This window comes from Gymnoscopelus braueri, assembly GCF_963280865.1.
Source record: "Gymnoscopelus braueri genome assembly, chromosome: 19".
Lineage (NCBI taxonomy): Eukaryota > Metazoa > Chordata > Actinopteri > Myctophiformes > Myctophidae > Gymnoscopelus > Gymnoscopelus braueri.
The window spans coordinates 3,213,888-3,229,514 of record NC_137621.1 but is presented as its reverse complement, the minus strand read 5'-3'; the positions used below and the strand labels follow the sequence as shown (position 1 = coordinate 3,229,514).

The following is a 15,627-nucleotide window of genomic DNA, read 5'->3' as shown; positions in this document are numbered from 1 at the left end:
GGTGCCATGATCATAGAGCGCTCCCTCCGTTCTTATGACAGCCACTGGAGGCGGGGTTTGGGGGACGACTGCTTTGAATTGTTATTATTGTTTACACACAACAGAAACCAAGGATTATATATTTCAAGAGGGAGAGATCACAGTAAAAATCCTAAGCATTCTTCCTCCACACTGGGAGAAAAACAGCATCTGAAAGTTTGATGGGATGCATTTTTACACGTGAGGCTGTGACCACTTTTACATGGCGTCTTATGAGTGGTGGGGTTCATTTGGTGCCGGCCTAGAGTACGTGCGCATACTGGTTCTTATCGGTCTGTTAAGGCGTCTCTTCGGGCTGTATTAGAACGTGACAACGCCCCCACCGAAGTGGCTTCCCAAGTCCTGTAGGGTGAAAGCCCCGCCCAGTGGTGATGGGGTATAGTTCCATATATAGCCTCACCCACATCTGGGATCTGGGATCCCAATCTACACTGTAAAACCCCACAGTGTTAGTAACTCTGAGGGTGTACACATGGGCCAGTATCTATGACAAATCTGTGACGTATGACTCCATATTGTCGATATTTGGGCATGGTTGCAGCCTGATCCAACCACCATTCATTGACAGCCTGGCTCTGAAAAAGGCTAGCCCATGGCGTGATCCATGCCCAAATTTGGGCAATCAGAGCATAATTGACTTCCATTAAAACTGGAAAACCAAAGTTCAAGATAAATATCAAAAAGTATAGAGTGTAACAAAGTGAACTGCAGGTATTTAGGTTATTTGTATTTGCCAGACCCAAGGGGTCAGGCTTACATGAGGCTTTGTACCTGTTTCGTCCATACATGGGCATGGTCACTTTGTCCTCCGGCCCCAGCCAAAAAAAGTCTGTCCCCCTTTCGTCCATACATGGGCATAGACACAGGCTGACACGTCATGTGAAGTCCGGTGACGTAGTGCTCTGATCTTATAAAGTACTTATTCTGGGTCTGGCAGAACCAGGTCTCCTGGTCTTGTTTATTAGACATTGGGTGGATTGTCTGTGTCCATGTATTGGTTTGTGTCAGTGAGCATTTAATGCTAAAAAGGTTTGCACAAGGACAAGGAGATGATTGGTGGGTACATTTCCCATGCTGGCTTGTGATTGGCTCTTCATACCGGAAGTCCACTATATAAGGAGACTCCTCTACCGTCTGGCCTCACTTCAAGACTGACTTTTAATTAGACATTTCTCTGAGAATCTTTCCCTTGGAGCTAGAAGGGTTAGGTTGCCAGTTCTGATCTTTGGCTGGCTTTTTTGATAAACTATTATTCGTAGCTAACACGACACATTGCGGCGCATTGAACTAAAGCGGAACCAAAACATGTCGGTATATTCAGTGAATGTGAAATGGGGGAGGGAGAAGTTTGACGCGGTGGAGCTGAACGTGGAAGAGCCGCCCATGGTGTTCAAGGCTCAGCTGTTCGCCCTGACGGGGGTTCAGCCGGAGAGGCAGAAGGTCATGGTGAAGGGAGGCACGCTGCGGGACGACCGGTGGGGCGACATCAAGCTGAAGAACGGGATGACCCTGCTGATGGTGGGCTCCGCCGACAGCCTGCCCGTGGAGCCCGCCGTCCAGCCCACCTTTCTAGAGGACATGACCGAGGAGCAGCTGGCCTCTGCGCTGGAGCTGCCCTGCGGGCTGGCCAACCTGGGCAACACCTGCTACCTGAACGCCACCATGCAGTGTCTGCGCTCCGTGCCCGAGCTCAAGGACGCCCTCAGAAGGTACTCGGGTCCTCCTCCGCAGGGGGGCAACGAGCCCGCCAAGTACCTCACGGCGGCCCTCCGCGACCTATACGACACCATGGACAGATCGTCGTCCAGCCTCTCGTCCGTCGTTTTTCTCAAGTTGTTTCACACGGCCTTTCCCCAGTTCGCCGAGAAGGGCGACCAGGGCCAGTACCTCCAGCAGGACGCCAACGAGTGCTGGCTGCAGATGATGGGCGTCCTTCAGCAGAAGCTGGACCCGGCTCCAACGGAGACCGACTCCATCAAGAGCAGAGCCGCCCCCAAGAAGTTCATCGACCAGTACTTCGGCGTGGAGTTCGAAACCACCATGAGGTGCACCGAGTCCGAGGAAGAGGAGCAAAAGAAGGGCAAGGAAAGCCAGCTCCAGCTGAGCTGCTTCATCAACCAGGAGGTGAAGTACCTCGCCACGGGACTGAGGCTCCGTCTGCAGGAGGAAATCACCAAGCTGTCCCCGTCTTTGGAGAGAAACGCCGTGTACACCAAATCCTCCAAGATCAGCCGACTGCCAGCCTACCTGACCGTCCAGATGGTGCGTTTCTTCTACAAAGAGCGGATGTCGGTCAACGCCAAAGTCCTCAAGGACGTCAAGTTCCCCCTCATGCTGGACGCCTACGAGCTGTGCACCGCCGAGCTCCAGGAGAAGCTGCTGTCCGTGAGGACGAGGTTCAAGGAGGCGGAGGACAAGAAGCTGGAGAAGCAGCAGCAGCGAAAGTCGAAGAAAACGGAAGACGCGGCACCGCTGGACGTTAAATACCAGCCTTTCTCCTTCGCCGACGACCTCGGTTCCAACAACAGTGGCTACTACGACCTCCAGGCGGTGCTGACGCACAAGGGCCGCTCCAGCGCGTCGGGTCACTACGTCGGGTGGGTCAAGAGAAAGGAGGACGAGTGGTACAAGTTTGACGACGACCAGGTGACCATGGTGTCCCCGGAGGACATCCAGCGACTGTCCGGCGGCGGAGACTGGCACATCGCCTACGTTCTGCTCTACGGACCCCGGCGACTGGAGGCAGAGCGGTTTGACCGGGAGCTTTAAGATGGGGGGGGGGGGGGGGTGGGCAGAAACTAAAACCCTACAAACATACGTACACGGGTCCTTGAGTAGTTACGAGGTCTGTAGCCTGCCCCAGCGCATCTAGAGGTCTGTAGCCTGCCCCCAGCGCATCTAGAGGGGCGGATTCAAAATCTCTGTCTGCATAGATGTGCAACGAACCTTTACATTTCGTATTTTTTTTTGTTTTAATTACCCTTTTATTTTATTTTCTCTTTTTTTTCTGCTTTGTAACTGAGACACGGATACTTTCTCTTACCAGTTTATGGTTTGAAAATAGAGAAAAGAGGACCGTGTATCCTCTGAGGTATAATATTTTAAGGTAGAATTAAGTAATGCTCTATAGTCTGTAAACCGGTTGTTTTGGTTGAACAAAGGGTCACCACGTTGCCCCCCCCCCCTGGTCCACTTAGTATACACGTCAAATCTCCCAGAACAAGACACTTCATATGCTCAACATGATCATCTGAACAGCCAACAGCTGGATGAAGCTGAATTTCCCTGCAGGATTAATGAAGGTCTTTTTTGTTCTTCGCCTAACTCTGAGAGATGGAATCTCATGGATGCAGTCTTGTCAAACAATTACACAAGTTTTACTAATTAATCCCATGAATTCCTGGAATTAATCACATTATTAAAAATAAAGGATATTTACATTTGGAACCAAACTATCACCAAATTAATGAGGAATCCACACATGAGGCAAAATCATATCCAAATAAATACTTAACGCGCCACTATGTAAAATGAATAACGTGTGTTAATTATATGTTAATATGATATAACTTATACAATCTGTATGGTAGAGTATGTTAATACAATATAACTTATACAATCTGTATGGTAGAGTATGTTAATACAATATAACTTATACAATTGGGGTGGTTGTATTTGGTCTCCCTGCTCTTCTATTGAGACATTTAGATCCTGTGTCTATAGGTGAGACTGACACGATCCTGTTTCTGTTTTGACGTGAATGTTGACCTGAAGGTCAAGATTATATGTATACCCTGAGCAAGGAGGCAGGCTCTATTAGACCAATGGTCTAATAGAGCCTGCCTGGGCTCCCGGGTTCAAGGTAGAAGAGGAAAGTTACATAGTAAAAGCTTTAATGTAACGACTGTTAATGAATGTATGCGAAAATCAGACTCATTGGAGCTAAATAAAACATATATTTTTTTCCTTAATCAGACAACTTTTACCTGATTCATGCATGGAAACATTCTGTAGGCTTTGTATTGATTTTATTTTACAGAAATCGAGTATTTTTTTCCACCGCTGCTACTTTACAAAATGTAGTTTCTACCGTAGCTCAGTAGAGCCTCTGTTCTCTCAGTTCATTCTCAAGTTCACCATTTCCATTCAGTTTGCATCAGAATGCATCGGGAGTGTCCTGGGTGGCTGCTGCTAGATTTGTCATACTTGAACTTCAATCCAGTGGTGGACAATATATACATTTAATTAACCCATTAAGACCTGAGGCCATTCTTTGAAAAAAAAATCTAAATCATAACAGTTTTTGAAAAAAAAAAAAAAAAAAAGAAACTAGAAAAAGTGCGCCTCGGAGCACAGGTCTCCGCCAGGTCAGGTACGTTATTCTGGCCTCCTGGTGGCGCTATAATAGGCCAATGTGAAAAGGGTGCCATTTATTCTTAGGTCTTTCACAGCAATCGGACACTGCATTCATGATTTGAGGCATTTTGTTCCAAAAATGTGTTTTGCTAAATTTGACCTGCTGGTGGCGCTAAAACAGGCCAATGTGAAAAGGGTGGCATTTCTTCCTCGGCCTAATGGGAATGTGCGTGTGAGAATTCACGGAAATCGCAAGCTGCGTGCATAGTTTGAGGCTTTTTGTTCAAAACGGACCAATCCTGCAAACTTTGGAAGCCAACCATAGGCAATGAGGATGGAATATGGGAAATCGGACAGAGTTGTGTTGATCACATGACTATAGAGATACTGTGTACCGATTTGCATGACGTTTGGATAAAATCTGTAGGAGTAGGAGGGTTTTGCACAAATCGCCCATGTGAAACAATTGGGGCAGAGGTTCTGAATTGGCATCCAGGGAGTGTGTGTGCACAGTTTCGGAGCGACCGGGCCAACGGTGCCAGAGATTAGCTGGCAACACACAGACAGGACGGACGGACGGACGGACAGGGGCGAAAACATACTCTCTCGCCATGCCTTTCGGCCTGGCGGAGACAAAAAGTTTTCAAGATTTTTCAAAAAGTAGCAGATCTACAAGCTCATAGCGCGGCACTCGGTGCCGCACTATGAGCTTGTATATCTGCTATTTTTGAATAGCCAAAGACATCTAAAGTGACACATATGCGTTCCAGGTATCAATGGGTTAGTATAAGTTTAGTGTAGAACAGTGGTTCTCAAAGTAGAGTGCGGGGACCCCCCAAGAGCCCTTGAGGGACTCCAGGGGGGTCCCCAGCAAGACGTGTTTATCCACTTTAACCGAATGCACATACCCCATCTGAAAATAGACGATCTACAAGCTCACGTTGTGAGCCGAATAGGCTCTCTATGCAAAGCAGCCATATTGGAAAGGGCCTCTTCCTTACCTTCCTTCAGGCGTTACCAATGATTACTAATGAAGGGTCTGTATATATATGTTCTAGGACCCCCCATAACTTTTCGTTCCATTTGTACACTCTCAGTTACACACCCGTAAGGGGCCATTTGGACCCCCCCCCACTGGTGTGACAGAGTGTTTCCAGTGAGCCGACATGCACAATATCAGCAGTCAGCACCCTGACTGTGTTTGACCAGAATGGAACAGAGCCTTCATTAGCCCAGACCTGGTACGCATCGGTGTCACTTTTTCATTTGAGCTAAAAAGCATTATTTTACACAAAATAGCAGATATACAAGCTCATAGCGTGGCACCGAGTGCCGCGCTATGAGCTTGTAGATCTGCTATTTTTGAAAAATCGTGAAAATGTGTGCAAATCTTTGAATATATATTGTTTAAGGGGAACATTTTTAACTCTATTCTTTGCTTCTGGGTGGGACCCTGGAACAAAACATTTTGAGATGGGGGTCCACGGGCAAATACATATCATTTTGGGGGTCCTTGACATGAAAAAGTTTGAGCACCACTGATATAGAAACATACGTTTTTTTCAGAAAACTGATGGGATTTAGAAGACATTTGTAGAATCGGCCTCAGGTCTTAATGGGTTAGTATCACTGCTAACATGTGTGAAAGGAAGTAAGGAAGAGGCCCAATTTCTTTCCAATATGGCTGCTGTGAGCGGTGCCGCCGACATATTTATGCACAGATGTACCGCTATTTCTTTGTGCCGTGCTATGAGCTTGTAGTTCTGCTATTCTTTCATTATTTTATTGTGAAAATGTGTGCAAATCTTTGAATAATATATGTATGTATTTTTTAAAGCTCAAATCTTTGCTTCTGGGGGTCTCTGGAACAAAATATTTCGAGACGGGGGTATGCGGCCAGATACATTTCATTTTGGGGGTCCTTGACATGAAAAAGTTTGAGAACCACTGATATAGAATGTTTTTCAGAAAACTGGAAACAGGTTTTAAAAGAGCCTTGAAGAAAGTCCTTTATAACTTTGCACCACTGAGACATGCTGCTCTCTCTCTCGGCTGGTATGTATACTGGTGTGTGTGTGGCTGGTGTGGCTTATATATATATATATATATATATATATATATAACTATTTAAAACACAAACAACAGGCTACTCACACACAGACGCCACGCAAACACAATACACACACCAACACACATCTGTCATTATAATCAATAACAGTGTGCGGGTCCATTTATCTTTGTGTGTGTGCCTGTGTTTGAGGTCGTTAACATAAAGTAGTTTAACATTAACACGATGTCGCACGCACGCACGCACGCACGCACGCACGCACGCACGCACACGCACACGCACACACACACACACACACACACACACACACACACACACACAGTATGCGCTGCATGCACACGCATTAGTCATTATAATGAACAGGAGAGGCACAGGGTTTATCTGGGCGTTGTGACATTAACATTATACACACACACACACATCGTATTGCTATACTTGCGAGGACATCGCCATTTTAGGATGGAGATTTTACAGGTACATTTAACCCTGATGCCGAAAATAGCCGATCTACAAGCTCTCACATAATACGCTTGTAGATCGGCAATTTTCGGTGTGTATAAACCAAGACCCGCCATGTGCAGTTTACTTCCCGCGTGCGTGTGACGTACTGTAGGCAGTGTTGCCAGATTCTGTGAGAAAAACAAGCAACCAGGTCTAGGAAAACCAGCCCGAAAGCAGCGACTATGGGCCACATGAGAACTTTAACATATACATCAGCTATTTGAAAATAGCCGATCTACAAGCTCACAACGCATTGTGAGCTTGTAGATCGGCTGTTTTCAAATAAAATCTTGCGGGGAAATTATAATAAGCAGATCTGGCAACCCCGACTGTAGGTGGCCCCGCTTCTTTAAAGGGATATTTCACTTTCAAAAAACAAAATTGGTCATTTTATCGTCTACTCAGGCCTTTGTGAGCCCCCCCAGACAGTGTTTAAGTTGTTTGATTCAGTATTTAGATATTTTATATTCATTGTATCAGAAAGCACACCGCAAAAAGGTATATGGCGTGCAGCCAATATCTGAGCTACAGTGTTATTGCCAATATAAGTTAACCTACAGAGGCTAAAAGCCTATTTCCCTAAGAGCTGGACTGCTCTTTAAATCAAGTGTCTTTCCTGAGACTGCACCGAGCTTTGCCAAGCCTATTCTATTGTTGTTGTTTTTTTCCTTTAACTTGATTTCTGACGGCCAATTCAACTAGGCTGGAAATGTGTGGGTGTAAAAAAAAAGAATGAAAGAATGAAAAAGGCAACATGACAAACTCAGAAGATGGACCGCAACCTTTGCTTCACCATTAAGAGCTCAATCCATCGGAGTAGTATTAGCAGTAGCCGTAGCTAAATAAACAGCAGCTTTTAGCCCAGCGCCAGACACAGCTTATTATCGACTTGAATTCTGTCTGCTGTTCCTGTCGATGATACATATGCCTCATAGGTTTCCAGTTTGAGCTGTGAAATAGATTAAATGGCATTTGATACGTCCACCATTTTAAATTCAGTGTTCATGTGAGGACAGAAAAAAAAAGAAAAGAAAAAGATTTTAATTGTATTTTATTGGAAGGCAGAAAGAGAACGCTTTTGCCACATTAAGCTTGAGTTATACTCGGTTGCGTGTCACACCCGCGCGCACCTAAATGTAAATCAGGCATTTATCTGTTACAGTGCTGTATGTCTTCGGGAAGGTCAGGCACAGTGACTCATCGAGGCTACAGGCAACCTGACCTTAATGGCGGTCAGCGGGGACACTACAGCTTGGCTGAGCCCCGTCTGAGCCGCGGGACGCCGGGGAGGAGGAGCTGACCTCCTGGTAGATGAAGTCGTAGAGGCTGACATCAGGGCGCCGGCCGAGGCAGCTCTCACACAGGGAGCTGTACCGCCCCAGGAGATCATAAACGTCCCCGACGCTGATGCACCTCTGGGTGAGGAACGAGTGCAACTTGTGGACGTCCGTCATGAGTTCGCTGTCACCAAAGGTGAAATAGGCCACATCTCGTCCAGCCTCAGCAGCTGCTAGCATCTGGAGCAGAGCTTTGAGTCGAGCGTCTCCCCCGAACGCACCGCAGCCCCAGTTCCCTGTGGCCACCGCAGAGAGATTCTCTCTTCTTTCCCCTGGGCGAGCAAAGCCACAGTAGGCCTTATTCATTTCTCTGTTGATCCTGGCAGGTTGAAATTGTTCCAGAAAGCTGTGGAACAGCAGAGCATCGATGGCCACAATTTCAGTGCATTTTCTCCGCCAGTCGTCCCTTGGCGTCGCGTCGTCGTGCCTGCCGGCCCATTTGTAGCTTTGTGCGTAGCCTGTGTATTTACTGTACTGCTGAGTGCCTGTGATGATGAGGCACTCGTTGTGGCCCAGGGCTTCGGTGAAGAGGCGGGACGCGATGAGCTCCGGGTTGATCAGGAAACGTATCTCCTCCTGGACCAGCCCGGAGGACGTCACACCCCCTCCCACAAACCGGTTGGCGAAATCCACCTGGAGCATTCCGTAGCCATCGTCCTCGATGGTCCCTTCACACGTGATGTGCAGCTTTGTGAGCCGAGACTGTGAGCTTTTCCAGTCAGGAGGTCTATCCAAACATTTTCTTGTGAATGTTACAAGACCAGTAGGCTTTTGCTCAGTGATACTTTTGAAATAGCACATCAGGGTTTTGAGTTTCTCAATTTTCTTTGGAGAAGCCGTCTTTGGAAAGGCCTCGAACAACCTGGAGAAGTTGATGTTTGGGTAGTTGGTGTACTTCCTGGAGTTGCGTCTGGGAAAGGTGCAGAAGAAGGCGTTGGCCAGCAGACACCCCACCTGCTCCTGAGACATGGTGACGGAGTGGCTCATCCCTTCTTTAAGGAGAGGTATGGGCTTGGTACAAAGCTCAGAGGCTCTCAGTGCTAATTGCACCACGTCTGGCAGCATCGAACCCAGCAGATGTTCTGCAGCATCAGGCTCCAGGACCTTATTGCAGTACAAATGCAATGATGTGAAGTCCCACTTCTTGGCATGTGCAGCATTGTATTTCAATATTGAGTTCTCCACATCTTGTGAGCTTGCAAATTCCTCTGTCAAAGTTTCCTGGATCAGTTCCCATCTGCTCTGACTTTGCAGGTCTCTTGTTTCCTCATTTAACACTGCAAACAAGTTCATGAGTGAACAGGGCATCTTCACATGAACGTTATCCCAGGCATCCTGGAACATGCTGGGATATGGAACTGGAACTTTGCCATTTTGAAGAAGGTCTGTCCTTATCATGACTGTGTGCTGGCCAGGAGAGTCCCGCAACCGAGGTAGGGGTTGGCCACACTCTGGCATTCTTCTAAGCTCACTGACGGGGGTTCCCAGCCATGTGGCATTTGGCCGGTCATCAGAGTCAGGAGGACTTCCCATGCCTCCACCACCTCCTCGTTCCTCTGGAGAGTCCTCTCGACCGCCGCGTCTGCCAGCAGTCAAGGAGGAGGAGCCTGAAAAGAAGGCTTGGACTCCACGCAGTCCTGCTTGTTCACTCTTTGACCTCTTATCCATTTCTGTCAGTCCTTTGTTCGCTCTCCTTTCTTGATCCACTGTCTCGTTATCTGTGAGAGAAGTTGGTAGAGATCTCTGGGTACCCAATTCAAACTTTTGTCTCTTTGCAAGTGGCTCAAAGTCTGTGAATGCAGTCATTAATGCAACAGGAGTCCTCAACACCACCAGGGAGGTCTGGTTTCCAGAGCAGAACCTCAGAAGTGGTTTCTTGGACAAGTGGATAATGTCATCTACTGTAGATACTTTCACTATAGTGTAGAAGATAAGCTAAATTGCTGACTGTTGTCTAATGTTAATGTAAAACTGATAATCGTGATGTGCTCCCATAAGACTGCTGTATGGGAATGGGTTATACTGTCCACCACTGCGCAGGGGTGATGTGAATACTTACTTTTTTTCTGACATCATGGCAAGAACCATGTATGGCGTAAGTTTCCTGTCACACACCTTTCACTTTTTGTAGGTGACATCACTTGTGATGTAAGCGCCCATATTTGGGCATTCACACCTATGTCAAGTTATGGACAGATTGTCCTTATAGATTGCCTGTCGATGTTTGGACAATCAATCCTCAAGAGTGCAAGATGTTTGGAAGCATTTTCATTTAGCTTTTAAAATACTTTAGTGTTCCAAAGTACGTGCTTTAAAAAATACTTAAGTATTCGAAAGTAGCCTTCCCCCGCACCGAACCCGCACAGACCTGCACCTGCAGAGCCAGAACCACCCAGTCCGGAAGCGCGCAGGAAACCAACCAACCACACAAGAACCCAACACAAGAAGAACCAACAACCATGTCCTCCGAGAAGATGCCCTTCAAAGTGGCCGACATCGGCCTGGCCGAGTGGGGGCGCAAGGCCGTCGACATAGCAGAGAATGAGATGCCGGGTCTGATGAAGATGAGGGAGACGTACGGCACGTCCAAGCCGCTGAAGGGCGCCCGCATCGCCGGCTGCCTGCACATGACCCTGCAGACCGCCGTGCTCATCGAGACGCTCACCGCCCTGGGCGCCGAGGTCCAGTGGTCCAGCTGCAACGTCTTCTCCACGCAGGATCACGCCGCGGCGGCCATCGCAGAGGCCGGCGTCGCCGTGTACGCGTGGAAGGGCGAGACGGACGAGGAGTTCGTGTGGTGCATCGAGCAGACCCTGTACTTCAGGGACGGCCACCCTCTCAACATGATCCTGGACGACGGAGGGGACCTCACCAAACTGGTGCACACCAAGTATCCCAAACTGCTGGCGGGCATCCGCGGCCTGTCGGAGCAGACCACCACGGGCGTCCACAACCTGTACAAGATGTCGCGGAGCGGAGAGCTCAAGGTGCCGGCCATCAACGTCAACGACTCCGTCACCAAGAGCAAGTTCGACAACCTGTACGGCTGCCGGGAGTCTCTGATTGACGGCATCAAGCGCGCGACCGACGTGATGATCGCGGGGAAGGTGGCGGTGGTGGCGGGGTACGGCGACGTGGGGAAGGGCTGCGCTCAGGCGCTGCGGGGCGTCGGGGCGCGCGTCATCGTCACCGAGGTCGACCCCATCAACGCCCTGCAGGCCGCCATGGAAGGGTACGAGGTGACCACGATGGAGGAGGCCTGCGAGGAGGGAAACATCTTCGTGACGACCACCGGCTGCGAGGACGTCATCCTGGGAAGTCACCTCGAGGGCATGAAGGACGACGCCATCGTCTGCAACATCGGCCATTTCGACTGCGAGATCGACGTGGCCTGGCTGAACGCCAACGCCGCCGAGAAGGTCAACGTCAAGCCGCAGGTCGACCGCTACCGCATGAAGAGCGGTCGTCACGTCATCGTGCTGGCCGAGGGCAAGCTGGTCAACCTGGGCTGTGCCATGGGACACCCTTCGTTCGTCATGAGCAACTCCTTCACCAACCAGGTGCTCGCTCAGATGGAGCTGTGGAAGAACACGGGCGAGTACCCGCTGGGGGTCCACTTCCTGCCCAAGAAGCTGGACGAGGAGGTGGCGGCGGCTCACCTCGACAAGCTGGGAGTGAAGTTGACCAAACTGTCCGAGAAACAGGCCAAGTACCTGGGTCTGCCCCGCGACGGACCCTTCAAACCCGACCACTACCGCTACTGAGGGCCCCCTCGTGCCTCCGCCTGTAGTCCAGTTCAGCCGTTGTAGTCCAGTATCCCCTCGTCTCAAGCCTTGCAGATGGAAGGTAACAAACCCAAAGTGTAAGTATATGCTCATCTCTATGTCTTAACCCATTTAGACTTCAGGACCACCCAAAATTATATGTATTTGGCTGCGGACCCCCCCCCCCCCCTCCTCCAGGGACCCCCAGAAGCAAAGATTTGAGTAAAAATGTTTGCTTTAAAGAATTATATATATACATTTATTTAAAGATTTGCACAAACTTTCACAATTTAAAAAAATCTATCTACAAGTAGATCTACAGGTTCATAGTGTGGCGCGCTATGAGCTTGTATATCTGCTATTGTTGTAAGTAAGTATGACACAGAATGCTCTGCTGGTTTTTATGGGTTAATTACAACACATCACTGCTACCAAAGCACAATGTGTTTTTGATTTATTTGAACATTGTGTTAAACAAGAGAAATACGAGTAAAATACAATGCATTCACTGAGATAACACATCATGGATAAAAGACAATACAGTGAGAGACTTAGATAATAGATAGAACAACAAAGAACTGACATGGATCCCTAAGCCCGCTCTAACAACTATACAACTCTATGAGCTATTAAACTTAAGATCTTATTAACAGCATAGATAAATAAATTAAACAGACACCCACGCTAATCTGTAACACTATCTAGAAGCCATGTTTTGACCTTTTTTTTTTGTTCTGCCTTAAAAAGGACATTTTTTTCCTCTCCCTCTCTCCCCGCAAGCAAAGTTGGCAATGTATGTAAGTAGGAAAGAAAAAATGGATGGAGGGCAGAGGTGTGACGGTTTAGCAGTTTATTTTAAAGAATTTACTTAAAGTACGAGTTTTGTTTGAATATAAATACTATGAAAAAATGGTTGACTTGGAAGTGATCAAAAATATAAGGGAATCCCTTTTGTTGATGTGTTGCTCTAAATTATTTGTTGGTGGCCTATTGGAGTTTTTAGGATTGATTCTCTCTCTCTCTCTCTCGCTCCCGCTCTCACTCTCTCTCTCTCTCTCTCTCTCTGAGACTTGGACTTGAACAGACAGGAACATAGCAGAACAAGTTTTGTTTCGTGGTTCAGCTGAGCTCTGGCCTGTCACCTTCTTCAGTGGTCGGGTTCAAAACGGAACGAGGGACGATGGCCAACATGATGAACGGCCAACATATATCAATAATAGTGAAAATAACCGATTTACAAGCTCACAACAAGCTTGTAATTTGTGTCATGTACTTTTCCACTTCCGAGAAATGTAGTGGAAAAAACGTAAGGACAGTTCTCAGGAGTAAGTGTGCTCCGTTACTGTCAACCGCTGCACAGGGGTGACGACTTAGCATTCTTCCCCTGACATCATGGCAAGAACCGTATATGGAGTAAGTTTCACCTTTTGACACCTTTCATGTTTTGTAGCCGTGACATCATGAGCGTCCATATTTGGCAGAAGCCGCTGACAATTTGAATCCCACCAGATAACATCGGAAACATTCAGGTTTACGCTGATATAAGAAGACACTCCTGGTTAAGTACTTCAATTTACTTGACAAAGTCATTCATTGCGTGACCAAAAAATGGGTTACTGGGATCTGGAGGAGGGCAAGGACTGTGTTGAGAAAACATGGATCACAACCAAACTCGGCACCGCTCTAGGTCTGGTAGGTTCAGCCTATCACATCGTAGCGTTCCAGCCCGACTCCGCCCTGGCGGCTCTGCAGAGGGCCACCGGCGCCACCGTCACCATGGCATCGCTGGGAGCCATCTTCGGCATGGCAACGTGTCTCAGCGCTCAGGCCCGCGGTGGCGCTCCCCCCGGTGGCGACCCGGTGAACTACTTGGTCGGAGGCTGTGCCTCGGGCGTGTTCCTGGGAGCCAGGACCCACAGCGTAATGACCGGAACGGCCGCCTGTCTGGGACTGGGAACTCTGGCCTTCTTCACCAAGGTGGGCAAGTTGGAGGGCTGGAGGTTATACGGACCACCCAAACTCTGAGGAGAACGTGAGGTTCTATGGACCACCCAAACTCTGAGGAGAACGTGAGGTTCTACGGACCACCCAAACTCTGAGGAGAACGTGAGGTTCTATGGACCACGAAAACTCTGAGGAGAACGTGAGGTTCTATGGACCACCCAAACTCTGATGAGAACGTGAGGTTCTACGGACCACCCAAACTCTGAGGAGAACGAAAGGTTCTATGGACCACCCAAACTCTGAGGAGAACGTGAGGTTCTACGGACCACCCAAACTCTGAGGAGAACGTGAGGTTCTACGGACCACCCAAACTTTGAGGAGAACGTGAGGTTCTATGGACCACCAAAACTCTGAGGAGAACGTGAGGTTCTATGGACCACCCAAACTCTGATGAGAACGTGAGGTTCTACAGACCACCCAAACTCTGAGGAGAACGTGAGGTTCTATGGACCACCCAAACTCTGATGAGAACGTGAGGTTCTACGGACCACCCAAACTCTGAGGAGAACGTGAGGTTCTATGCAGTGATGAGCTGTGGATTTTTGAACTAGGGGGGCTATATTTTCTGACGTCACGTGCACGCGCACGTGCACGCATGTGCACATAGCCAATCAGCTCAGTGCTAGTTGAAATACTGTATTCAACATGTGATTTTTAATGTAATTATATCTTATTATTTAGTTGCATTGTTAATTTGTTGTTTTTATTTTTGTTTCAATTAATTAATTATTTTATTTTCCTTTTAGTTTTATATAAAAGCCCTTTACATAGACTCACCCACACATAAGTACTTAAAATAATCAGACAACTTGTCTTTGTCTTGTCTCAGAGAACTGGGTCCTCTTCTAAGCGATCCCCTTCACACTCTGCAGTGCAGAGACTGTTGTCTCTCATTGTGAGAGGAATGTACACATTCAATTCAAGTCCATGGCTTTTTTCGAGTAGCCTAATGTTATGCAAATCAGCCAGGTAGACGCTATTGAGAACGGCTCGCCGCTGGCGGCGCGAACCTTGAGAGGCTATTGTTTAAACTTTAAGGTGTTAAGACCGCAGCTGACGGTGCGTGCTCGCGCGTGCATGTGGAGCTCCCAGCCCCCCAGCCAGCGCCAGAACTAAGGGGTCGCCGACCCCCCATAGCACCCCCTACAGCTCATCCATTCTATGGACCACCCAAACTCTGAGGAGAACGTGAGGTTCTACGGACCACCCAAACTCTGAGGAGGACGTGAGGTTCTATGGACCAAACAAACTCTGAGGAGAACGTGAGGTTCTACGGACCACCCAAACTCTGAGGAGGACGTGAGGTTATACGGACCACCAGAACTCTGATGCTGCATTCACTCTGGCAACTACAAAACTATAGGCTACCATTGATTTTCAATGGAAGCCAGCGACATGAAGATACAAAGCGACACTCAAAGTTTGCAATTACATTCCTCCACATTGAGCTGGCTTCAACTACAGTTATAAAGCTTTCCTTTTTTTTTTAACTTTGGGCCCCAATCTAAAATGTTCAGTGTTAATTTAACCCTAGAGTGTACAACTGGAACCAAATGGG

The 15,627-nt window shown here is 48.0% G+C and overlaps 4 protein-coding genes across 4 annotated transcripts; 3 read left to right on the top strand and 1 right to left on the bottom strand.

Moving 5' to 3' along the window:
• Positions 1-1,344: 1,344 nt before the first annotated feature.
• Positions 1,345-2,808, top strand: LOC308074056 (ubiquitin carboxyl-terminal hydrolase 14-like; the record flags this gene model as incomplete). The annotated part of the gene is made up of 1 exon (XM_080413395.1): positions 1,345-2,808. The coding sequence occupies one exon, from the start codon at positions 1,345-1,347 to the stop codon at positions 2,806-2,808; it is 1,464 nt and encodes a 487-aa protein (XP_080269521.1).
• A 5,379-nt stretch (positions 2,809-8,187) lies between these two features.
• Positions 8,188-10,107, bottom strand: LOC308074055 (poly(ADP-ribose) glycohydrolase-like; the record flags this gene model as incomplete). Its single annotated transcript, XM_080413394.1, has 1 exon — positions 8,188-10,107. One exon carries the CDS (start codon positions 10,105-10,107, stop codon positions 8,188-8,190), a length of 1,920 nt encoding a protein of 639 aa, XP_080269520.1.
• A 665-nt stretch (positions 10,108-10,772) lies between these two features.
• Positions 10,773-12,065, top strand: LOC308074444 (adenosylhomocysteinase-like; the record flags this gene model as incomplete). The annotated part of the gene is made up of 1 exon (XM_080413889.1): positions 10,773-12,065. The coding sequence occupies exon 1, from the start codon at positions 10,776-10,778 to the stop codon at positions 12,063-12,065; it is 1,290 nt and encodes a 429-aa protein (XP_080270015.1). The 5' UTR covers positions 10,773-10,775.
• Positions 12,066-13,673: 1,608 nt separating this feature from the next.
• LOC308074617 (NADH dehydrogenase [ubiquinone] 1 alpha subcomplex subunit 11-like) lies at positions 13,674-14,090 on the top strand (the record flags this gene model as incomplete). The annotated part of the gene is made up of 1 exon (XM_080414125.1): positions 13,674-14,090. The coding sequence occupies one exon, from the start codon at positions 13,674-13,676 to the stop codon at positions 14,088-14,090; it is 417 nt and encodes a 138-aa protein (XP_080270251.1).
• Between the last annotated feature and the right edge of the window lie 1,537 nt (positions 14,091-15,627).